This window comes from Rhinatrema bivittatum, chromosome 1 (genome assembly GCF_901001135.1).
Source record: "Rhinatrema bivittatum chromosome 1, aRhiBiv1.1, whole genome shotgun sequence".
Lineage (NCBI taxonomy): Eukaryota > Metazoa > Chordata > Amphibia > Gymnophiona > Rhinatrematidae > Rhinatrema > Rhinatrema bivittatum.
In genome coordinates this window covers 144,277,454-144,304,577 of record NC_042615.1, presented here as the reverse complement: position 1 = coordinate 144,304,577, position 27,124 = coordinate 144,277,454, and the positions used below count along the sequence as shown (strand labels likewise).

Genomic DNA, 27,124 nt, shown 5'->3' with positions numbered 1-27,124 from the left:
GGAGGCTGAGTCAGCTAAAAGGAGTAACAAGGAGTTTGCTATAACTATACTGGATGCTGAGAAAGCATTTGATAGAGTTGAGTGGAAATTTATGGAGGACATATTAGATGACAATGGGTTTAGGTTTGGAGGCAACCTTCAAGAATGGGTAAGAGCCCTGTATAAAATTCCCTTGGATGGACGTATGGGTAAATGGGCTCACATCAGAATTTTGAGCTGCAAAGAAATACCAATCATGGGTTTCCTCGTTCTACCGTATTATTTGTGCTGGTGGTTGAACTACTTACTGAGCACATAAGATCCTCTTAAGGGTATTATGGTTTAGGGAATGGAGAAAATAAAATTTAAAAAATGAGCTTGAAAAAACTATTCCAACATTAATAGAAAAGTTTAAAGAATTTGGGACACTTTCCCATTAAACCCACACAAATCAGAAACTATACCTTTGAACATGAGAGACTAAGAGGCTAAGTAAAATGTCTCTAAGTGGAACAGTTAAATAAAGGACCTGAGAATGCAGATTTCAGCAAAATTGGGGGAATTATATCAGTTAAATGATATCCCTTTGTTAAAAGCATTTAAAGAAGAGAGACTCTTCTCTACTTCAGACTATTAGTTGCTAATGAAAAGCAAATGTAATTCGCTTGAACTGGTTTCCTTGAGCTCTACATTTATTTAAAATGGTATCAACTGCATTGCCATTAGAATTTTTTCACAGATTGTGCAAAATTATACCAGGGTTTTGTGGCTGGATTAATAGGCTAGAATTGATTTAAAAGTCTTGCAGTGAATTCAAATAGAGGGAGGTAATAGATTATCAAACTTCTATAATTACGGTCAAGCAGCACTGTTTAGCATACTGATTCAATGGAGTAATTCTCTACATTCTCTACATTCCAAGTTTGCATTTTATCCCTGTTTATTGTAACTGCTACTTTATTCTTCTATCACATGTTAATGTTTTAAGTTTAAGTATTTATCCTTTTGTCACACCCTGTTATTTGTAAACCGGCATGATGCGACTACCATCGCGAATGCCGGTATATAAGAAATTCAAATAAATAAATAAATAATGCTCTGATTCAGCACCGGATTGAAACTGAGAAGCATGAGTTGGGATAGGCTGACATAATTGGACCTGAACTAATTTAAAAGAGCCAATGGCTTGGACATAACCAATAATAGATGGCAGCTTTACGAATAAAAGGCAAAAAGACATATATGACAGGAATAATGCCCCTATCAGCACATCTGAAGATGAGGAAAATTTGGCCTCTGAAGTTATGTAGACTTATTCAGAAATAAATCTTAAAACGTTTTCTCAGTGATTTCAACATGGTACTTTTTGAAAGTGGATGGCATTTAAAGACAAATTTACATTACTAAATTTCCCCTTATTTACCTTTTTTCAATTGTGGCACACAGAAAACAATGCGAAAGTGCATGAGCTTCTACAGTATTGGAAAAAAATAGTATTTTGATTAAAGCTATGAATAAGACAAGATCAGACTGATGTTGGAGATTATGGGGACACAAGTACGATTTATGCTATATTTTAGTTTTGTGTCCTGTAGTTCAAGGTTTTTGAGATGTGGTTAAAATATATATTTATAATATGATAGGGATGTCTACAGCTGATAGCCCAAGAATACTGAAACGTTTCTTATGGCCCCAGGAGATTGGAAGTGAAAGAAAAGTGAATATAGTGAAAAAGCTATTCTTAGTAGCCAAGAGAGTAATCTTAAACTGGAATAAGATAATATCACCAAATGAACAGGACTGGCTAGAGATAGAGTGTAAAGAAAAGTATAGGGTAGATTTAAAAGGCCTGCATGTGTAAATCCCAAGGTTTACACGCATAAAGCCCGGTACATGCATAAGTGCCAGGCCTCTTCGAAGGGGCGGGCCAGGACAGCGCCAATGATCGCTGTCCTGAAGACTCACACGCCAGCAGCTGGCCGGCGTGCACAACTTACTTCAACTCAGAAGCTGAAGTTATTGGAGCAGACTGGGAGATAACTGGGGAAGGACCGAAAGCGTTGCCATATGGAAATTGCAAAAGTCCCCACCCCTCTTGCGTGCATCGCCCGCACATACGCGCAAGGATTACAAACTCCGGCACGCATGTGCGTGCAGCCCACGGATTTTAGAACATGCAGCCCAAGGTATGAAGGACTCATTCAGCTTTGCTAGAATGAGTTTTGGAAAAAGTGGTTGTAGTATTATGGATGGATTCAAATGAAACAGAGAAATCACTTTAGGTAGAAACTTAGGAGTATTCTATTTTATTTTTTTAAATTTCTGTATACTGTGCAAGTACTACTAAAGCTTGGAGTTCATTTATTCTAGGAGCTGAGGTCACAGCTATCAAAAAATTTTTTATAAGTTAAACATTTTAGATCCACTGACACTAGAGGTTCAAATGGAGGATTCACTAATTTGGAGAGTACAACACTGAAGTCCCATTTATGTAGGGGGATTTGTAAGGGAAGGATGATGATAGAGGCTTCAAATGAACTTTACCACAGTAGGGAAGAGAGACAGGAAGAGATTCTGAATATTGATATTCCAAGCAATCAACTGATCAACCTTGCTAAACCAAGGGAAAAGCTATTGGCTGTAGCAGGCCCAATTCTGTGGAATTGACTCCCTACCACACTTCGATAAGAAGCTTGTTCTAAAACCTTTACGAAGCACCTGAAGACAATTATTTAGGAAATCTTTCAATGTAGAAGAAGAGGGTTTTTTGTTTTTTGATAATAGCTTTGGATTGAGGACAAAAAACCTACAGTATTAATTTTTTTTTTTTTATTATTATTAATACCACGGGTGTAAGCATTTGTCACGGTTCAGCACTGTTTGTATGACTTGCATTGTGTTTTATGATTAATGTATAATTTTATTGTAGGCTGCTTAGGATCTTAGATAATGTGGGATATAAAATTTTAAAATAAATAAATGTGAACTTTCACAGAATTAGATTTCAATTCTGACTTAGAAAGGTTTAACAGATACTGAAGCAGTGCTAAAGATGAGAATTTGAACAGATCCTTTTTTGAGATGTGCATGAAAAGGAAAATCTTTTACATTTAATGCTGCAAGAATGTCATTTAGTCTTTTTGCTGCCAGAAGTAAAAACATAAGAATATGCCATACTGGGTCAAAACAAGGGTCATTCAAGCCCAGCATCCTGTTTCCAACAGTGGCCAATCCAGGTCATAAGAACCTGGCAAGTACCCAAAAACTAAGTCTATTCCATGTTACCGTTGCTAGTAATAGCAGTGGCTATTTTCTAAGTCAACTTAATTAATAGCAGGTAATGGACTTCTCCAAGAACTTATCCAATCCTTTTTTTAAACACAGCTACACTAACTGCACTAACCACATCCTCTGGCAACAAATTCCAGAGTTTAATTGTGCGTTGAGTGAAAAAGAATTTTCTCCGATTAATTTTAAATGTGCCACATGCTAACTTCATGGAGTGCCCCCTAGTCTTTCTATTATCTGAAAGAGTAAATAACCGATTCACATCTACCTGTTCTAGACCTCTCATGATTTTAAACACCTCTATAATATCCCCCCTCAGCCGTCTCTTCTCCAAGCTGAAAAGTCCTAACCTCTTTAGTCTTTCCCTATAGGGGAGCTGTTCCATTCCCCTTATTTTGGTCGCCCTTCTCTGTACCTTGTCCATCGCAACTAAATCTTTTCTTTAGATGCGGCGACCAGAATCGTACACAGTATTCAAGGTGTACGATTCAGAGCGATACAGAGGCATTATGACATTTCCCGTTTTATTCACCATTCCCTTTCTAATAATTCCCAACATTCTGTTTGCTTTTTTGACTGCTGCAGCACACGGAACCGACGATTTCAATGTGTTATCCACTATGACGCCTAGATCTCTTTCTTGGGTGGTAGCACCTAATATAGAACCTAACATTGTGTAACTATAGCATGGGTTATTTTTCCCTATATGCATCACCTTGCACTTATCCACATTAAATTTCATCTGCCATTTCGATGCCCAATTTTCCAGTCTCACAAGGTCTTCCTGCAATTTATCACAATCTGCTTGTGATTTAACTACTCTGAACAATTTTGTATCATCACTAAATTTGATTACTCACTCATCTTATTTCTTTCCAGATCATTTATAAATATATTGAAAAGTAAGGGTCCCTGAGGACCTCCACTGCCCACTCCCCACTCCCTTCCACTGAGAAAATTGTCCTTTTAATGCTACTCTCTGTTTCCTGTCTTTTAGCTAGTTTGTAATCCACGAAAGGACATTGCCACCTATCCCATGACTTTTTACTTTTCCTAGAAGCCTCTCATGAGGACCTTTGTCAAACACCTTCTGAAAATCCAAGTACACTACATCTACCGGTTCACTTTTATCCACATGTTTATTAACTCCTTCAAAAAAAGTGAAGCAGATTTGTGAGGCAAGACTTGCCCTGGGTAAAGCCATGCTGACTTTGTTCCATTAAACCATGTCTTTCTATATGTTCTGTGATTTTGATATTTAGAACACTTTCCACTATTTTTCCTGGCACTGAAGTCAGGCTAACCGGTCTGTAGTTTCCCGGATCGCCCCTGGAGCCCTTTTTAAATATTAGGGTTACATTAGCTATCCTCCAGTCTTCAGGTACAATGGATGATTTTAATGAAAGGTAACAATTTTTACTAATAGGTCTGAAATTTCATTTTTTAGTTCCTTCAGAACTCTGGGGTGTATACCATCTGGTCCAGATGATTTACTACTCTTCAGTTTGTCAATCAGGCCTACCACATCTTCTAGGTTCACCGTGATTTGGTTCAGTCCATCTGAATCATTACCCATGAAAACCTTCTCCGGTTCTGGTACCTCCCCAACATCCTCTTAAGTAAACACCGAAGCAAAGAAATCATTTAATCTTTCCGCAATGGCCTTATCTTCTCTAAGTGCCCCTTTAACCCCTCAATCATGTAATGGTCCAACTGACTCCCTCACAGGCTTTCTGCTTCGGATATATCTTAAAAAGATTTTACTGTGAGTTTTTGCCTCTATGGCCAACTTCTTTTCAAATTCTCTCTTAGTACTTTTACATCTGAGAGCAAAAGCATCTTTTGCACTATTCTACATTCAATATTCATGTTGTGAGTGCTAAGGAATGAAGGATGGGGTGAAGTAGCAACCTACAAGAATTGTCAGAAAAGCAAGCAAGACTTCGTAGGTTTGGATCAGCTGGTTAAGAAGCTTCAGCTGAGAGTCCGAAAGCTTTGGGAGTGGAAGATTATCAAAACAAAAGTCTCTTCCTGGTCAGGCTCCATCGGAGGATCAGCTTTATATAAAGACTCATAATAAATCCTAAAGACTTTGCAGATATCTGCTTTTTGAGATATCAGATTCCCATGTTGGCTCTTCATACAATTTACAAAAGATTTCTCTTTGGCAGAGTGGACTAGATTAGCCAGGAGCTTCCCAGTTTTGTTCCCAAATTATAAAAAATTAAGGTCTGCTACTTGCAATGTATGCTGAGCCCGTAACTGAAGTATAGTATTAAGATTGTTGAGGATATTATAATAAACAGCCCTATGCCTGTCCGAGGAGTCACATGCCAGAGCTTCCTTAGCCATCTTTAATTGGTCTTCTAACTAATATTTTCCCATTTAGATATTTGTTTCTAGAGATTAAATAAGAAATAATTCCCCCCTAAGCACTGCTTTGCCAGTTTCCCAAAATAATTGAGGAGTGGTCACATGTTTGTTATGGGTTGCAAAATCCACCCACTTCTCTCTAAGGAATTTTTAAAATTCTACATCATCTTTTAAGTAGTTGGGGAATCGCCAGATACGTTTCCTCAGGCTACCACTCCCAGATGAAAAAACTATTGAGATTTGCGAGTGATTTGAACTTACCTGAGCTTCAATATCCACCCTAGAAACTAAAGGAAAGGAAGCTTGGGAAACCAATATGTAGTCAATGCAAGATAGACATATGCGGGATCTAGAAATATGTGTATAGTCCCTCTCTTCGGGATGTAGGATTCTCCAAGCATCCAACAAATCTAAGTGCTGGCATAGGAAAGTTACCCCTCTTTCTTTGAGGCCCCCCCTCTCAACATGCTGGTAGGAGATTTATCAATGGAAGGATCATGCAAGCAGTTAAAGTCTCCCAAGCACCGTACGAACCTTGCATATAAGAAGTATGTTCAATATATTTACAAAAGAAATCATGCGAGTATTCGTTAGGGGCATAAATGCTATAGATTACAATCTCCATACCATTCCAATCCCCCAGGAAAATGATAAATCTCCCTTCTGGGTCTGTAATGGTCTTAGAAACTAAGATTAGTGGTCTTACTGATCAAGACAGCCACACTTGCTTTTTTGCCTTTTGCTGCCGAAAAAACACATGAACCCACACACTCCCATTTAAAGCTTCCCACTCTCTATCTACCGCCGATAAGTGTGTTTTTTGTAAGCAAGCAACAGCCGCATTAGATCTTTTCAGATTTTGTAGAACCTTTTTCCTCTTAATGGGTGAACTTAATCGTTAACATTCCATGAAATTACATTATTCATGTTACCCCACAAATGTGAATTGCCCAAAGCCAGTTATGTGTCTCGTGGATGTAGTGTAAGGTTCCCAGCCCAGCCTCCCACTGCCCATAAAGAAAATTCAAATAAACCTGTCGAACTGACGGGCCACTAAAGAAAACATAGCTTCATGCATCCTCCCAAATCTTATCCCACCTCCATCCACCCCAAGCAAATTCCTCACAAGTAAAACATCCAAAAAACAAACTAAGCAAACCCCATAGCCCGACCTCCCCTCTTCCTGACCCCTTGCCTCCCCAGCCCAGATCAGTCCCCTCACAAAAAGAGAGAGAGGAGTCTTGTTTAGATGTGGACAGGTGCTACACTCTCAGAGAAGGCTTTCGCTAAGAAGCAGTTCCTTATATACACAAAAAGGCCAGAGAAACGAATGCCCCACCAATGGCTCCAAAAGTAGTGAAAGATGTAAAGGAAACAAAGAGAAAACGAAAAGTCCCCAGTCCGTGAGCATCTTCAGGAAAACTGAAACCCACTCCGGTTGGGACAGTGCATATTTCATGTCTTCGAAAAGAACAAAATAGCTCCAAATAAGCGTCCTATGCAGGTTGTTCCGGCAAGGATCTCTTGCACACAATCCCTCTTCTTTTAAGTTATAGTTCCCTCATTTAGGTAGAGCATCCAGAAATTTTGTGCCAATGCTGGAATCTCAAAAATTTTATATGCCCCTCACATCATACTTTAAGTCTGGCCGCGAAAATTTAATCTGCTTATTGAATACTGATGAGCAAATTGGGGAGAAACTGCATCGGAGCGCTGACATGTGGTTCGAAAAATCCTCAAAAATGCAGATTTGTTAGGAGTTGTAAAGCACCTCTGGTTTCTTCTGACATTCATTCCAGATCTCCTGTTTGTGAGCATAGTTCAAAATTTTTGGGATAACTACCCATGGTCATGTGTCCGAATCCTTCTTGGTACTAATGCGATGAGCTCATTCTATACATAACTTCTCTGCTAGGTCCGGCAAGTCAAGTGCTGCTGGAAGCCAAGACTGCAGAAAACGTCCCAAGTTTCTGTCCTAGATGGACTCCAGAAGCCCCATAAAGTGCAGATTAGACCTGTGGGCCCGATTCTCCAGATCGAGTTTTTCGACACAGTCAGTGTTTTCTCCTGTGCCACCATCTTGGCCGAAGCTGCCAGCGAGTCATCCTCTAGGACAGATATGCAGTCTTCAACATAATCGAGCTGTGGGCCAAGTTCAGTAAATGCTGCTTTTACCTCAGACAGCTGCAAAGCAATCCCCTCCAGCTTTTCATCTAACGTCGCTGACACTGCTGCTTTGATTTCAGCGGCGGTGACAGCCGGTTGCCCGGTTTCATTTTGTCTCTCCCTCATTGCCGTCATTTTAGCTTCTGGGCCCTGAGCTTTTTCTTTCTCCTTTTTTCCCCACTCTTGGAGGTCATCAACTGCAGGGATCGTTGCATAAAATGAACGACTGACATATGGCTTTGAACCAATCCAGTGAAAATCTGGTGAAAGCTTGATGGTAGATGGCTGATTTTTATGGATGGTGAGAGTGTGGCACCCGGAGTCCCCGAGGGAAACATCCACCCTAGCTCACTACATCACGTGACTCTTGACTATTACTTTATAAAAAAACAAACCACACTACATTTCAATATGTTTACCCTGGTTCAAGAAGGATTATGAATAAAACCTTTCTAGAAGAAATCTCTCACCTTTTATGCAGTTTAAGGAAATACAAATCATGGTAGGATATCTAATTTTTAATGTGCTGGGTCTATGAAGAACAGTTTATAGATGTTTTGATAGCCATCTGTAACCCTCTAATTCTCTTTTGAAAATAATGTATGACAATAAGGCATCCAATCAAGTTATACTGACAAATTTGATCCCTGGATTTTGTAATATATAGTTTCCTTTGAACTAAAGCATAATTATTGAAAAGCACTGCTGTTCCACATATTTGCTCTGGTTCAAAATGGATTATTGGTAAATATGGCCCGTTAAATTTTGCACCAATGCCTAATTTAAAAAGCTTTATGCCCTTTAGTAAAATTCTCCATTACTCATGTTAAAAATCAACCATTAACATGCATTAACAACCAATTTTAATGCATTTTCTTAAATTCACTTCATACTCAACTTTATCTGTTGAAGATGGAGAAAAAATTAATGACTCATGAGCTACATATATATGATTTCTGCCCTTTGCAATAAACGTATCTATGGCTGTAAGCTAATATGCTATGGTGCATCATACTATTGCTTAATGAGAAATATGACAACATTTTATATTTATAAAAGGTTAAAAAAAATGAGCTTACTTTGATTGTGCAAGAACCCCTATGACTTCTGCATACAAATCTGCAATAATGTGCACATTCCCAGTGTTGGTTCCCGAATACCTAGAGAAAAAATGCAAATCATCACATACAAATATGTCTCATATAATGCAAGAATATATACTATTTAACTATACCACTCATAATTGGTTTTATAATCTTTACTGAGCAAACAACTTTGTATATTTTAGTACACAAATCATCCAAATTGCCCTATGGTTCCCAAGCTTTTCATTTTTGTTTCCCTGGTTATAATGTTTACATTTCATTATAAATTCATTAACAATATAAATATTAAGTGGATTTTTTTTTCATTTATTTTATAACACCCAATCACAGTATTTCAGAAAAAGGCTGACAAAAATCACTGCATTTTACTGCAATTAGAAATCATTGTTACAAATGGAAAAAACATCACTTTAATTAAAAGTAGCAGTAGTAGCTAGATTCTACAAAATACCAATTTATCTAACAGGAGATTTAAGAACTAGTTAAATAATTAAAACATTGCTTTCAGTTTTGTTAAAAATACATGGATAAATAAAGTGTTCTGCAGAACAACAGAGGATATTCCATAGAAAAAAATATAGATTTTTGTTATATAGAAATTTAATTTGTGTTCATAATATGCACTGTTTTTAAGAATTATGTAATCATACTTTATTAGAACATAAGAAGTTCATTGCTAGGTGTGGAAAGATAATTTTAGACAAGTTAGCTAAATCTCCAGAAGACTTTGTACTGCAAATAGACAGCTATGGATCAGAACAGACTCAACGACTTTGTACTGCAAATAGACAGCTATGGATCAGAACAGACTCAACTGTTTGAGTGCAGGGATTGTACAAGGGCATGACACTATTACCATTTGTTCCCTGAATTCCTGAGACATTCTGGCAACAATGAGCTGATAAAGAGCTCGGATGGCCCCAAGAAACATCTGGCATCTCTGGGGACATGAAAGACTAAGACATTTGGTATTTCTTATCACCTGGGAAGATCAAATGCTAAAGACTAGTACCCATACCAATGAGCTGATAAGTTAAACTGGTGCTTTTTTACCAAATGGGAGATCAAAGGCTGGTACTGAAATGCCTTTGAAATACCTAACTTGCAGAAAGACATGTAAAGCATAGCTTTTGCTTATTCTAATTGGATGAGCTAAGGGGAACAAAGAGCAAATAGCTGGTTCTTTTTCAGAGTCTCAGGACCTGTAAAAGTCTTCCAGAATTCCTAGGAATGCTGGCTTATATGAGGAGTGTGTAAAAGGGAGGTGTTCGTTCTTTTGCTCTTTATTATTCTTTGATTAATGTTCTCTTTATTTCTGTCTCTCTCCTATTTACCTGTATTGATTTATGTACAGTTTACTGTGATACTGTATTTAATGTTGATTTTACTTTGCAGATTTGTTATCCATATATTCACAACATTTAGTAAACTAAGTTTTGCTTTACCAGATTGTGTGTAGTGTTCTATGACATAATATAAAATACACCCCCACACAACCACCATACATACTAGGTTAGACTAAGGTCCATCAAGCCCAGCATCCAGTCTAGATAGTAACCGTTTCAGACCACAAATACCCAGCAGATCCCCAATAGTTGATCTATTTCTTGTAACTTACTCCAAAGGATAAGCAATGGCTTCCCAAGTCTACCTGATTAAGAACTGTTTATGGACTATTCTTTCAGGAACTTGTCCAACCCTCTTTTCAACCTCACTATCGGGCCGATACAGTAAAAACGCACGCAATTCAGTATTTTAATTTATTAAAATTAGGCCCGGCGGTAAAAAGAGGTGCTAGGGACACTACCATGTCCGTAGCGCCTCTTTTTTAACGGAAGCGACGGCTGTCAACAGGTTTGACAGCAGACGCTCAATTTTGCCGGCGTCGGTTCTCGAGCCTGCCGACAACCAAGGGTTTGGAAACCGGACGCCGGCAAAATTGAGCGTCCGGTTTTCAACCCGCCAGCTGCAGGCCCATTTTAAATTTTTTACTTTTTTAAACTTTCGGGACCTCAGACTTAATATCGCCATGATATTAAGTCGGAGTGTGCACAGAAAAGCAGTTTTTACTGCTTTTCTGTGCACTTTCCTGGTGCCTGGAAAATTTCTGAAAGCAAAATGTGCGGCTTGGCTGCACATTTTGCTTTCTGAATCACGCGGGAATACCTAATAGGGCCATCAACATGCATTTGCATGTTGCGGGCGCTATTAGGTTCGGGGAGGGGGGGGGGGGGGATTGGACGCGCGTTTTGGACACACTATTACCCCCTTACTGAATAAGGGGTAAAGCTAGCGCGTCCAAAACACACGTCCAAATGCCGGCTAACAGTGCGCTCCGGAGTGCACTGTACTGTATCGGCCTGTATGTCAGTTGTCTTGACCACATTCTCTGACAACTGAATCCACAGCTTGATTGTGAGCTGAGTGAAAAAATAAATACTTCCTACAATTTGTTTTAAATCTGCCAGTTGCTAGTTTCATGGAGTGTCTCATAGTCCTAGTGATATTTGAAAGGGTAAATAACCATTCCCTGTTTATCTATTCTACCCCATTTATGATTTAATAAATCTCAATCATATCCCTTCTCGGTCATCTCTTTTCTAAGCCAAAGAGCCCTAATCTGTTTAGCAATAATTTTAAATTGTTTATAATTGTTAGATGTTATTCTGATCATCAGCTATTTTGAAACATTTATTCATAGAGTTTTACATTTATTTCTGTGTGGGGATCTATAGCAGCTTGGCTTTTTCCGTTTTTCTAATTGGAGGTGTATTTGTATTTAGGGCCTGGTTTAATATTTGTAGTGTTGCCTTTTTAAAGGTAGGGTTGTTCCATTTGAGTGCATGCCATAAATCAGGTATAACTTTGTGAGGATTAGTTTGTGTACATTATTGCAGATCCTGGAAGTCTGTTAGGTGCTATATTTCTGTTTCCTTTCTTCAGTTTTTTACTGCATGCAGAGTGGCATTTTGGGGTTTCAATTCCAGTTTCTGTCTCCATATTTGTAATATAACAAAAATCTATATTTTTTTCTATGGAATATCCTCTGTTCTGCAGAACAATTTATTTATCCATGTATTTTTAACAAAACTGAAAGAAATGTTTTCTCCATAAGGTAGCTTTTGCATTCCCAATATTTTTGTTAGCCTTCTTTGTATCTTTTCCATGTCCACTATGTCTTTTTAAAGATGAAGCAACCAAAAACTACACATAATATTCAAGGTGCGGTCACACCATGGAGCTATACAAAAGCATTATGATATGCTCAGTTTTGTTCTCTATTTCTTTCCAAGTAATTCCTACCATTCTAGTAGCCATCTGACTGCTACTGCACACTAAACCAAGATGTCAATGTATTGTCAACAAGAATTTGAAAGCCCTTTTCCTAGGTGGTGAATCCTAACATGGAACCCAGCATCATGTACCTGTTTCTTGAATCATTTTTTTAAAAAACATTTCTGTTTACCATACTACAACTTTATTGCTTAAACACAACCCATGTATTTTTATTTCTACTTCAATGTTTTGTAAGCTTTGGTGTATATGAAATTACACCAAATTATATGAATTTATTAATAAAAACATTCCACCAGAGGACTAAAAACAGATGCCAGAAAAGACATTACTTAATTTCTGTATTACATTCACTTTCAAGTTTATTTAGATGAAGTTAAGGGCCAATAATGTCCTTTTAACAAGGCTGGTGTGTATTTGATAATTTTGAAACTGTATTAGTTAAAAATGAACTCAAATTATAAAAAAAAATGATAGCAAGTAGGTGCAACTTACCCTTCCTTGTGTTTAAAGTGCTTAAAAGCTAGGTTTAGAACTTCATGTACTATGGGATCTGGCACTGGATGAACAGGAATCTAGAATATAGATACACATTTCAGGAAAAGGACTTAACAGCATGGTCACTATTTCCTTTGTTCTGGATGAATGATATTCTGTTATTTATTTGAAGCTTTTTTATACTGACATTCGAAGGACATCACATCAGTTTACATATAACATTTGGGGAAACACTACAAAGAACTCAGTAACTACAGTAATTAATAAATGAAAAAAGGAGTATCAGTAAAAAATCTAGATAATGAACATAAGTGCGAAATGGTAGGGCAAATTAACTTGGAACAAGATGCAAAAGTTACGGCTAGATAAAAAATCATTCATAATGTTAGTCAAACTGAAGATCTCCCAAAGTATAGATATACACTTAAAAAAATAGTTTATTTTTTAAGTTATTTTCACTCTAATTTGTGACTGGAATATGCCAAGAAAAAGAGAAATTACTTGTAATGTTTGTTCTGTGATGATAGCATCTCAGTGGAGTCACAGACAGCACAGAAATAAGCAAGGTTTCTAAAAATCTTTGCATCCATACACACTAGAGGATGTCAAAGAAAAATAAACCATGACAACCCAACAGCAATGCTCACGAGGATTCTTTAATGCTGGGAACCAACACAAAAGCAGATACTTCTTGACTCACGGTTGTAGAACGGGAAAACTACGAAAGTAATAAAAAGGTACAGTTTCCTTTACCCGGCAGCAGAGACAGAAAAATCCAGACCAACTAACAATCTCTTTGGTGCTACTTTAATTCAAAGTTCACTACAAATGCTCAGGAGTTGATATATCAGCAACAGCACTTCCTTACTGGCTACTATTTAAACACAGCTGTGAAACTGGGGTGGGTTTAATCAGCCAATGGGAATCTGACTAGGCCTAGTCCTGGCCACAGTACCTGAGATGCTACTAAACCATCACTTCCCCAATTCCTCATGAGCCAATATGAGTCCTCTGGCAGGGCTCCAGACCCTACCAAAATCCCACAGTTCCTTGCAAGAATCTAAATCAAGGTAGGCAACCCCAGTCCAGGAGTCCCACAAAGAGGTCTGTTTTCTAGGATATCCATATTGAATATGCATAAAATAAATACATGCAAATACACCTCATACATATTCATTGTGGGTATCCTGAAAACCAGTCCTATTTCTGGTACTCCAGGACCAAAGTTTCTTAATCCTGATCTACATAGCTGCCTTTTAGTTCCTTTAAAACTAACAAAGACTAATTGCCATAAGGACGGGATAGTGTTATGAGTTCAATACAGTGCTATCACAGAAAGCAAAGATGTTATCAGAGAACACCCATTACAGGTAAGCTATTGTTTACTGAGCTGCACACATGGGTCATGGGACCCATGACTCTCAGAATTGCTTGTCTTCAGAGAAAACCTATTATAGATATTTAATTTTTGTCTTCATAGAGAAGAAACAGAAGCATGCATATGGCATTAGCTAAGGACTGTCTTCAGCAGAAAAGGGACAAAATAATGTCAACAGAAAAAAAAACACTTTCAATGTTTTCTCATTTTATGAACCCACAAAACCAAAAACAATTGTTACACTGGTAATTAATTCATGAATTAATCTCGCCAAATATATGTAGGCCCCTCACTCTAAGGGTCTGTCAAAATCATACAGACTCCTAATTAGGTATAGGGCCACCTTGCTTTAATTGTAAACTATTTAAATTTTTGAACTTTTTTGCAGTTTTTTTCTTTTTTTAAAATGTCAAGCAAACTAATCACTTCTGGGCATTAAATCATGAACCATAAAACAATGAGGGCAATCCTGGAAGAAACAAATGTGCCCAAAGAAGAGAGATACATTTTACTTGTTTATTTGATCAATTTATATTCTTTTTCAAGCACTTCAAAGCACATTACATTCAAGTACTGGAGATATTTCCCTGTCCCCAGTGGGCTCACAATCTGGTTTTTGTTTTTTTCTTGTACCCAGGGCAACAGAGGGTGAAATGACTTGCCCAAGATCACAAGAAGCAGCAGCGCAATTTGAATCCTGGATGCCCTGGTTCGCAACCCACTGCTCTAACCTCTAGGCTAGTGAGCAGTAGCAGTCAAAAAAGGCAAATAGAATATGAAAAGGATGGAGAATAAAGTGGAGAAAATATTGACACTGTATCAACCCATGGTGTGATCGCACCTTGAGCATTGTGTGCAGTTCTGGTCACCCCAGCTCAAAAGAGACAGTGGAACTAGAAAAAAAAATAAAGAAAAGGACAACAAAAATGATGCAGAGGATGGAATGTATCCCCTATGAAGAGAGGCTACACAGGATTCTTCAGCTTGGAAAAGAAAAGGATGAGAAGAGACATGATAAAAGTTCAGAAAATTATGAATGGAGTGGAATGGGTGAATACATTGAAATTGTGTCTTATCTGTTAACTTGCTTCCCTTGAGTTCTACTACACCAGTCCAGACTTGAACAGCACAAGGGATATTATCACTGGGTCTTAACCTGGAGGGTGCCAATACATCACAATGTAGGTGGGGAAGGGGCATGAGTACTGTAGAAACAGTTTATTGCTGACAATAAAAGCTGAATTACTTGTAGATCAGCTTACAATCAAGCAGAAGAGGATTCAAATGCACACCTGAAGCCTGCTAATAAGTCTGGAAGAGTAACTGATGTGCCCTCCCACTTGAGAGAAAAGAAACCTCAGAGGATCCAACTGCTAGAGTAGTAAAACAGTATGAGTAAGGGATCAACAGCATCCAGCCCATTCCTTCAGTCCAAGTCAAAGAAGAGCCAAAGTGAATTCATTTCCCCCCCATCTCTTTGAGACAAGTGTAGACTAAGAACAGACAAGGGCCAATAGCATAGACTCCTCCACCCATCCAAGACAGAGCCAGAGTGCAAAGCCAATACCATTCATCTTCCTACCCTTCCCCTGGATAAGAACTGGAGCAAGGGGCTGCCAGTATCCACCACCCCCCACCTTTTGAAGAATGAGAAAAGGACCAGTGAAGATAAAGGACGTCATACCATCACTGCCCAAGGAGCCAGACAGAATGGAGGCCACCTTACTCATCTACTGAAGTAGGAGGAGGGAGCCAGGGAGAAAGAAGAGGAGGAGCCCAGCCCTAACTCAGTGCAAGCCCCCGACAACAAGAATGACAAGCAGTTCCTGACTTCGTAGTGATTTGTTTTCATTAGACTGTTGCAAGACAGCAGCAGGAAGAGAGGAAACTGGAAGAAGAAAGCACAGAAAGAAAGCAGCCAAAACACAACCTATGACAGACCACCTGAAATAAACCTTCCCATGCAGACGTCATGAAAGTGCAGAATAATACAATACATTATCTGTCTACAAATGCTAGCTACCAACAGCATGAAAAACTAATTTAAGAATCACCTGGAGGTCAATATTCAAAGCACATTCAGAGCTATATAGCAGGATAAGTAACTTATGCAGCTAAGTAGTGGCTGCTGATTATCAGGCCAATACAGTACAGTGCACGTCCAACCCCCCTGAAACTAATAGCGCCCGCAACATGCAAATGCATGTTGATGGCTCTATTAGTTATTCCCGCGCAATACAGAAAGTAAAATGTGCAGCCAAGCCGCATATTTTAACTTTCAGAAATTAACACCTGCCCAAAGGCTGGCGTTAATTTCAGCCGGCAACAGGGAAGTGTACAGAAAAGCAGTAAAAACTGCTTTTCTGTACACCCCTCTGACTTAATATCATAGCGATATTAAGTCGGAGGCCCCAAAAGTAAAAAAAAAAAGAAAGTAAAAATTAAAAAAAAAAAAAAATTAAAATTCAGCCCATGGCCTGCGGGTCAGAAGACGGACGCTCAATTATGCCGGCGTCCGTTTTCCGAACCCGTGGCTGTCAGTGGGTTTGACAACCAACGCCGGCAAAATTGAGTGTCGGCTGTCAAACCCACTGACAGTCGCCGCTCTTTTTACCGCGGGCCCTAATTTGCATAGGCCACCCTCCTGAATCGCGCGCCCAGGAGAGTGGCCTGTGCGCTCGCCGGCTCTCCCGCACGTTTTTCTGTATCGGCCTGTATGTGCCTTCGTTCAGCGGTCATCACTTAGCCGTTTAAGTCACTTATGCGGCAGTGGTGTAGCCACGGGTGGGCCTGGGTGGGCAGGTGCCCAACCAACTTAGACCCAGGCCCACCCAACTGGCACCGGAACTGCAAGGCTGTCGCGGGATCCCATCCCCGCGACAGCGAACAAGAGAACCCACGCCTCGCGCGCCATCACGGCGCACACGGGGAAGCGCTGCTGCGGCCGTATGGCCAACCGGTCTTCCTGTTCGGGGGGGGGGGGGGAGTGGAAGCACCATGCGCAGCTTCCGCTTCCTCCCCCCAATGCAGGAAGATCAGCTGCCTCTCCTGCTGCCACCCGTTCTCCTGCTATCTTCGGAACAAACGGCCCGCCGAACTTCCTGTTTGGGGGAGCGGAAGCGCCGTGCACAGCTTCCGCTTTCTCCCCCAGAGCAGGAAGATCAGCTGCCTCTCCTGCTGCCACCGGCCTCCTACTATCTTCGGGCGTCGGGCCGTACTGCCCGCCGATCTTCCTGCTTGGGGGGGGGGGGGGGGGGGAGGAAGCGGGCGGTGTGCGCTGCGCTTCCGCTCCCCCCCCCCCCCCCGACAGGAAGTTCGGACGCCCGAAGATAGCAGGAGTCCGGTGGCAGCAGGAGAGGCAGCTGATCTTCCTGCTCTGGGGGAGAAAGCGGAAGCTGTGCACGTGCTTGAATGTGTATGTGTGGATGAGAATGGGAGTGTGTGTGGGTGAAAACTGGAGCCTGGGTGTGTATGTGGGTGAGAATGGAAGCTTGAATATGTGGGTGAATGGGAGCTCGAATGTGTGTATGTGTGGTTGAGAATGGGAGCCTGGGTTTGTGGGTGGGTGAGAATGGGAGCTTGAATGTGTGTATATATGGGTGAGAATGAGAGCCTGGGTTTGTGTGGGTGGGTGAGAATGGAAGCTTGAATATGTGGATAAGAATGGGTGCTTGAATGTGTGTATGTGTGGGTGAGAATAGTACCTTAAATGTGTATATGTATGGATGAGAATGGGAGCTTGAATATGTGTGGGTGAGACTGGGAGAATGGGTTTGTGGGTGAGAATGGGAGTCTGGATTTATGTGTGTGGGTGAGAATGGGTGCCTGGATGTGCGTCTGTGTGTGCATAAGAATATAAGCCTGGGGAGGGGTGAGAAAGTGAGAACTTGAATGTGAGCTTGTGGGGGGGGGGGGGGGAGAGCATATGAGAGTGAGAGCTTGAGTGTGTGAGAGGGCGTCTGTGAGAGAAAGCGTGTATGTGTGTGTGTGTGTGTGTGTGTGTGTGTGTGTGTGTGTGGAAGGGAAGAAGACAGTAATAGAAGAAAGACACTGAAAAGGAATTAGGAAATGAGCTATAAGGGAAAAAATGGGAAAAAGAGACCAGGACCAACTGATTAGAAAAATACAAAGATCAGACAACAAAGGTAAAAATATATATCTATATTTTGAGATGTTAGCAATTTAAATATAAGCAACACAACCGCTCTCTCAAAATTTATGGACAGGTAGGAGCCGTGTATAAAATCGTAATAATATGAAGGCTAAAGTACCACAAATCACCGTGAATTATGTTTGTATCATTAAGTAAACCTCATACTTAGGCGTAGATGTGAATGCTATGCTGCATAATTTGGCATTATTTATCAGTAAAAAAACAGCTAGTAGACCTGCATGCCTACAGCCCACCCATGTTAACCTTGTGCCCACCCAAAAAATCAATTCTGGCTACGCCACTGTTATGCGGATAAAAAATTAGCCACATAACTTGTGGGCATGTAGTGGGCAGATCTGGGTGGAGTGAGTTAGACATGTAACTCGTGGTTAACTGCTGATATTCAGTCTTAGCCGTGTATGTTATGCTTAGTTAGACGTGTCGTAGAGCAGGTCTAAACCTAGCCAGTTCTAACTTATATGGCTAAGCTGCTGAATATACCTTGCAACTTAGCTGGATAAGTTATATCCGGCTAAGTTACTTAAATGACCAGCTTTGAATATTGACCTCCTTGAGACTAATCATCTTAGCTAGGACGACAATTTTGTGGCATTCTCTGAAGAAAATTAGGGATTTTTAGCAGTGGTAAGATTAGGTGGGGTGAAAGAAATGGGAAGAGGCCTGTGTGTTAAATTAGATACGGAAATGAATATACGCAATTATCTGGAATGATAAAGGGCCAAAAAGGGACAGGAAAAAGCCCATTTGCATCAAGCTTTCAAAAATAGAAAAGAACCATCAATATGAAATTACAGCAGGTCTTTGGTATATTTTCAAATATTATTAGGGGAAGTGGCAAATTTTCTAGCACAGACTGCATTGGTTATACTTCCCAGCTAAGAATAAAAAGAAGCATTGTAAGACCAGCAGAAGAGAAAGAAGGTATGTGGCTTTAAAGAGGCAGCTCTAAAGGGATATATTTTATTAGAGTTAGGAATTTATTTAATTACTTATATTCCACCTTTCAGACATTTCAAAGAGGATTACATTTAGGTACTGGAAGTATTTCCCTATCTGCCCCGCTGAGAGCAGACCAGGGATAACGTGCAGTTATAACACTAGGGAAGCAGAAACAGCTGCAGAGGAAAATGAAAAGCAGTCACAAAGTGAAGTCACTATATCCAGTAGGTTGCTGGGTGTTGTAGATCAAAGGGGATAGCAGCCATGGAGATAGATATGACCAATTAAGCAGAAAGAAAAGTCCCTTGAAAAAGCTGTAAAGGGGCTGCTGATGAACAGAAGGTCAAGGAGCTGACAGGTGGAAACTGCAAGGCACTAGAGTCTGCCATGAAGGCAGGACAACCACAGGAACAGAGGCCAGGGTAGGAAAGATACTGTGGTATACCTAGAGCTACCACACTGAAGTCTGGATTAACGAGTGGCAAATTACAGCTTTCAAGGGAGTTTAAGACTCTTACATAGGGTTTAATGTTAGTGTGACAGGTCTTTGCCTAGGCCTTACATGACCCACTCCGTTTTTTTGAGCACACTGCTCAGAGCCAGCCACTTGCAGTAAAAAGACCTTTATTCTATGCATTAGTGTTCACTTCACACTCCAAGCTTCCAGTTCTTGTCTTGAGATACTAGGATCACGCCAGTAAAATACCTTTGTAATTCCGTGTAAGTCAGTTCATTTCCCCAGGGCTATATTGCACCAACTTCCCAACAGCACTGCAGATTCAAAAATCCCTAACCAATGGCTGTGGGTATCTCTGTATCAGAAAACACTGGTCATCATCCAGAGATCAGTCCAACTCCCCAGGACTGTGTGGAACCTACTTCCCAACTGCATCCTTGCAGATTCAAATCCCTAAACAATGGCATCTCTGCTTCTGGGTCTGAGTGAGCCCTCTCTTCACTCCCCAACTGGTTCTACAAAAGGCAGTATTCTTTTCTTTAAAAGCACACTGACTCCATGCAGCAGCTTTTTTAAATTAGCCTCAGCACTGCCCTCCAATTGTTAGCACAGCTCTCTGTAACTGCTACCTTCACCCTAACTGGCCCTCAGCCAAAGCTCTCCAAACTACTTTTCCCACCAGCCCTAAGCTTCCTGTTCATCTTGGCTTTAAAATCCCCTAGCAAACTCTTGTTTACTTTCTCTATTTTCCTAGAGGCAGTATTCCTCCCCTAGAACAGGGCTTCCCAAACTGTGGGTTGGGACCTTTATCTGGGGTTACAAGTGCCTCAAAGGGCAGCACTCTTCGGGTGGCAGAAGAAAAGCATCAATAAAGTCAATGTTGGGGGTCTGTGGGCCAATATGCACCCATAAGCCCTGCATTGGCACTGCCCTTGAATACATTTATCTGGTAATAGAAAGCCTGAATGAGAAAGGATGAAGGTCAGTGCAGGACTTGAGAGCTTACTTTAGCACACATGCGCCATGTTTTGGAGTATTTTGCAATAGTCCAGGACAGGCCTACCTCACCAACCCATGAGGCCAGTTGTAGTGTGCATTATTATTTACTCCAAAGCTTAAATAGAGAATGGAAGAATGAAGATCTTTATTCTAACAAAAAAATGGTAAATAAAAAAAAATGATATGAAACTGCAGAAGAGGATGGAGGTAGGCAGGCTCACCGGTCAGGTGATGTAAGTACAGCAGAAGATAAATACGTTGATAAAGCCATTACAAAACTCAAGAACCTACCTCTCTCTGTAGTTAGATAAAATAGAATGGCATGGCTAATTCTACATTTAACAGATGCAATTTCTCAAATTTAAAACTAAATTTGTATGTAAATTGGCTGCAGAGCATCCAGCAATGATAATCAGTCCAATGAATTCAAATTATTTGATGGATTCAAGTTTGGGCAACTGCTTGCGGTGATCCATAAGAAGCCACAAAACTGACTCATGAATATAACAGTGCATTATGAAGAGCTTTGCTTTAAGCTCTATCTAGCCAGACATAATATATAACAAAACAAAAATATTTTTTCATGCAATAGAAATGATATATTTACACCAAGATGAGCAACACTCCACTAAATTTTTATTTTAGTATGCAATACAATTATCTTCCAGAAAAAACAGGAATATTGCCAACATTGATCCAGTTTGCTGGACATCCCTGCCCAATTAGACCTTGAAGTCTCCTCCCTCATTCTTCAAAATATGAAACCTGTTTCACTATATTACAAATTTTACAGAAAGGGGAAATAAGCTAGCAAATTGTGGGCAGCTGAAAGGATAAATATAGCTTTACATATACTCATTGAATGCTGCCTTGAATGTCATATATACTTTAGTAAAGAAATATTTAGATAATTTCAATTAGAAGAAAAGATTAAAAAGTAAAGAGCTTGTGGTATATAAAGAGCTTACCTGTTTTAGAACTTCTACTAACACTAAACAAAAAATGAAATCTACAGCTAAGTCCCTCCTTTCAAGTAGGTAATCTCTCTCACGTTGCTGCTCATCCCTAGAAAAAAAAAAGAACCACAACTTGACATCACAATACTTCATATAAAAACATTAAGCAGATTATTTTTCTCTCTTTGTTAACAGTAGGGAGTATGTTGTATAATATACTTGAAGGTTTATAGTCTGTCTTAAAACCTTAAATACTGAAAAACATGCAAGGAATTACACAAAGTTACCTCTCTTTCAACTAAAATAAACAGCAAAAAACTGCACCCTCTTTAAACTGCATGATATCTTCATAAGAAGACAGAGTAAGCAAAATATTATGGCTAAAAATGAACAGTTTAAAAGTGTTAAAAATGTTACTGCCAAGTCATTTTTTAAAAATTCCTTAAATAGATCCTCTATGTTATCTCTGAATCCCATGTGATAACCATGTTTTAAACAGTATCAAATCATCTCATATGGAATGTGACCTGAATAGTTAATGTAAGATGCAAGCTCATTAATGACATCATGGCTACCTGAGATAAATGAGATTTCGAGGAAGGGATTTAATTTGCTACTTTCTTAGTAACCAGGCTGCCTTCAGACTTTCAAGCGAAATCCAGAGTAAATGCTTGATGAATTATACAAAATTGTATAATTTAAAATACAATAATTCAAGAAATTAAAGCAAGATACATAGAAAGCATTTTACACCTTACCCCTTTGATTTTGTGCTAGAGCGAGGTCTATACTCATATGATTCATCTTCAGTTCCATTTTGGCGCTTGTACCAGTCAAATAAGGTACGTAGTAAGGAGGGGAGACAGTGCTCTGCTACTGAGCTCATAGAGCTTATCAACTGTAAAGACAAAACATAGTTTCTTAATGCAGGTGCTAGTAAAAGTAGCTCTCAAAGCAATAAGCAAATGGTATGTTTTCATAAACTGGGAGTTAAAAATATGTGCAAACCCAAAAATGTGCACACAAACCAGAGTTAAAATGTGTGCTCAGCACATTGATTGCACATTTTAACTTGGGTAGCGGGATCTCAGACCAGATTTATGCACATAAAAATAGTTATGCACCCAAAACAATCTAATGTTTTCAGCACAGAAAACATTTTATGCACATAAATCATATTTATGCATAAAGCATGTTGTGTGTGCATAAATCCAGACTACAGATCCTAGCCCCAGAACTCCTGCTTCTGCTCATAGTCTATTACTAGCACTGGAAACTTTACTCCACCTCTGACCAGGAGTAAAATTTCCAAACCTAAGAAAACGTGAGTTAAACCAGCACACATTCTGCATTGGAGGGTAATAGCTAATGCCTTCATCAGCATAGAATTTCCATGCAAAAGCATTAAGCAGCACACACTTGCATGCACATTGTTTGCACGCAGAACTCCCTGCTGCATTGAGAATGCAATTTGTGCACAAAAAACATATATACAACAGCAGGTAAACCTGTGAGCTCTGCTGAAAGCACCGTATTACAGCAAGCTCTGAGTGTGCACACTGGAAAAAGAGCAGAAGCAACAGAGCTAAGACAGTCAGCACTGGCAGAATGAGCTCCACTAGTAACAGGGCTCTTTTTCAGTGGCTGGCAGGATGGGTTCTGCCAGCTGCAGAAATTCTTCCTCTCATTGGCCTTGAAAAATCTTTAGTTACCTATATTCACACAGGTGGATTTTTCGAGCCCTGATTACCATATGTAAACCCAAATATTTAAAAGTGGTTCAAAATGTGTTAAAATTTCACACGGAAGACCACAGCTGCCTATATTGGACTTAATTAATTATTCTGCAGCACTGAAGAATGATGCTTGTTCATTTTGTTTATTCATTTACAACAGGGTACCCAACAATGTGGTTTAGGACAGGGGTGAGCAAACTATGGCCAATGGGCCAAACCCAGCCAGATGATAGATTTTTTTCTGGCCCTCCTCCTTCTCAATTTGCCCCATTACATCCAGCGCACCGACATCTTCGGTGTCATCAACAATGGCCTGACATCGCAGATCTTTGTTGATGACTTTGAACTGTGGTGGAGCAGGTACAGCCAGATGTGACATCACCCTCAGACGGAGCAGTGGGACAGGAAAGAGAAGGAGCATTACCCAGTCATAAAGAGGCTTGAGTGACGGCCGGTGGATCTCATCCCACTGGCGTCAAAGTGAAGAGGCCCTAGTGGAAGTCTGTGGACCCCCTGCCACCGGCGGCAAAGAAAGGAAGAGGCCACTGGAGGATCTCAAATCCACCATCGGTGAAGAGAAGAGGCCCAAGTAGTCACCAGTGGAAGGGGACACTGATGGATCCCATCCCACCAGCCATGAAGAGAAGAAGGCCGTGCAGCTGCCAGTGGACTCCATGTTACCAGTAATGAAGAAAAGAAGAGGCCGCTTGTGGATCCCAACCTACCAGTGGCGAAGAGAAGAGACCCGAGCGGTCACTGGTAGACCCCCATCCCCATCAGCAGTGAAGAAAAAGAAAGAAGCCCATCTCTTCAATTTGCTTGGTAGTGCACAAGCTGTGCATCTGCATCGCCAGGCAAACTGAGCCTCAAGAGATCAGGCTATGTGATGCCTGTCCGACCTCTTGGGTTATGTACTTCTGGTTTTCAGAATTCCATCCATAGTTGTATAGGTATAAAACCGAGGCTCACTGCGTAGTTTAGTTCTGGCGTCCACAAATTAGTATGCCGAACTGTCTGCTGGACGACAGGCTTATTTGATGATACTGTACTTCCATTTTTTTTGTTTGTTAATGTTAATTTACAACCCACCTAACTACAAATTGCATCCTAGCAAGAGACAATAAATTAGAGGCAGTTTGTTCCTTTAATCTTCTTCAGGGAAGATCAAAGTTTTGGTTCATACACATCATGGGGTTTCTGCAACTTTGAAAAATTGCAAAATGTCAATGGTACAATCTTTACATCTGGCAAACAAACATTTTAATGGCTTATGCAGTTATCTCATCCTCCAAGTCCAAACAACCTAAAGATGAAAATACTACCCGTGCTCTCTCATTTTCTTCTAGACCTGAAAGGGTAAAATTTTATCTTACATGAAATGGCTATCATGTAGGGATATGCATTCATTTCGATCTGAATGGAAAAATGCGACAAATTAATCAATTTTTGGTTATGTTTGAATCAACTGAACCAAATGGCCACGGTCCCCGAAAAAAATCTTTTTCAGCTCATTTGGTTAGATCCCATTAAGTCTACGTGGGAAGCAAAGCAATTGAGACAGTTGAAGATGAGACAAGGAAAGAGCAGGACCAATCATGTTTCAGCACTTTTTCATCCTGCTGCATGTCATGATTTCATAATTTAAGGCCAAAATGAAATTAAGAGCACTTTGCACAGTGACTATTTTGTTCCAAGTCATTCCTCTACTAGATCTGAGATAAAGAAAAGATTATGAAGCTCTTTGCTTAAAATCTTAGAGTGAAAGAAAAGATTAGAAAAAAATAGTTCATATGAGAAAGCAAAGTATACTGTTAGAGTTACTCACTGTCACTGTGCGCCTCTATGGTTTTCAGTACTATCAAGTAGCAGAAAAAACTCTAATTGCTGTGAGAGGCTACAGTGTATATCATCAGGTTAAGACCATCATTACAGTTAACACTGCTATTGGCTTCAGGAAAGATATAAACTTTTTGCAGCAAAAGAAACATTTATTTAAGCACTGTAGTGACTAAAAGGCAGCCTCATGCTTTCACTATGTAAAAGATACTTCCGTGTGTGACTCTTGCACTAAATGTACTTATTTTCATAAAGGTCCAGATTCAGCTGCTGTGCAGCTCAGCTAGTTAGCTAGATAAAATTATCTGATTAACTTAACCAATATGTTCAACGATGTGGCTAAGCTGCCAAATACATCCATCTTAAAGTTAGCTGGATAAGTTTATCAAAGTAACGTTAGGGCAGCCCCTCAGACTGACCAGAGTTAGCCAGATAAGTTATCCAGCTAACTCAACTCCTCCCAGTTATGTCCCCGGAATGCACCTAACTTATCCAGCAGAATTTTGAAAATGTGTGCACAGAATTTTAAATTTTTTGTTGCAGAATTTTAAATCTTTTCGCACAGAATTCTCCTAGGGATCTGATAGGATTGCTGCATGATCATGTTATGATCACTAATGTAAATTGGCTCCAACACCTTTACCTCTTGCCCCAAATCAAACCTGCCACTAAGACAGGGGTGGGCAATTCCGGTCCTCGAGGGCTGCAAACCAGTCGGGTTTTCAGGATATCCCTAATGAATATACATGAGAGAGACCTGCATACACACTGCCTCAGTTGTATGCAAATCTATTTCATGCATATTCATTAGGGGTATCCTGAAAACCCGACTGGTTTGCAGCCCTCCAGGACCGGACTTGCCCACCCCTGCACTAAGGATTAGGTCTAAAATAGCTCCCCCTCATCAGTTGATCTACTAGTTGCTCAATGAAGCAATAATTTATTTCATCTAGGACCTTTCCCTCTAACATGTTCTGATGTGACATTTACCCAGTCAATACCGGGGTAACTGAAATCACCCATTATTATTGTGCTGCTAATTTTGTTAGGTGCCCTAATTTCAGCTAGCATTTGATTGCCTGTTCATTCTGCCTGGTGGATGGTAATACAATCCCACTGCTATGCTATTCCCCTTCTCACATGGAATTTTTATCCATAAATATTCTACAGTATATTTTTTTCCTGCTGAATTTTTATCCTGTTTGACTCTATGCCTTCTAACATTTAGTGCTACTCTTCCATCAATCTGATCCATCCTATCATTATGATATAATTTGTACCCTATCAAGGTGTCCCATTGGTTATCCTCCTTTCACGTGGTCTCTGAGATTTATTTAAATACCATATCAGATCGGTTTACATCGAACGGGGGATAGAGAAAACTTGTAACAGAAATGGAACAGTACAAAATAATCAGAAGAGAGCAGTAAGTTACATTAAACAAGGACTATAAACTTGGAGGCTTTACAGCTTAGAAGTAAGAAGAATAAAAGGCCCAAGAAGGGCAATAACTTAAACACAAAAGTTGTAATGGATTCAGATTAAACAGGAAACAATTATATCTACCACTTCATTCAGTACAATACATTCTAAATCTCCCATCTTATTTTTTTTCGACTTCAAACATTTCTATACAGATATTTCAAAATCTGTTTTTGATTGTATTAACAATCTGCCTATCAGTTTGCAGGGATAATTTTGAATCTTTCTACTCTTTACATAAAGGCACCTGGGCTACTTTAGCATTTATTGCAACCTCTCTATTGGGATGCCTTAACTTCCCTCTTTTTTTTTCGTATCCTTCATAGATACTTCTTTCTGAACTATGTGCTTCTGAGCAACTGTCGGCTTTCCCCCATCATCTAATTAAAAGCTGTTCTCTCTCTCTCAAAGCTAGTGCCAACAGCCTGCTTTCACTCTGGTTAATGTGGAGCCCATTCCATCA

At 39.8% G+C, this 27,124-nt stretch overlaps 1 protein-coding gene across 11 annotated transcripts in view; it reads right to left on the bottom strand.

Moving 5' to 3' along the window:
- The window catches only part of FRYL (FRY like transcription coactivator), a 978,233-nt gene that overhangs the window by 487,129 nt on the left and 463,980 nt on the right, over positions 1-27,124 (bottom strand). For all 11 annotated transcript variants that reach the window (XM_029588005.1, XM_029588013.1, XM_029587996.1 and 8 more), the window contains 4 exons: positions 22,366-22,505; positions 21,620-21,716; positions 12,702-12,781; positions 8,886-8,966 (listed from right to left, as the gene is read on the bottom strand). In XM_029588005.1, the coding sequence (XP_029443865.1) occupies positions 8,886-8,966; positions 12,702-12,781; positions 21,620-21,716; positions 22,366-22,505 (398 nt within the window). The remainder of the gene's footprint in view (positions 1-8,885; positions 8,967-12,701; positions 12,782-21,619; positions 21,717-22,365; positions 22,506-27,124) is intronic.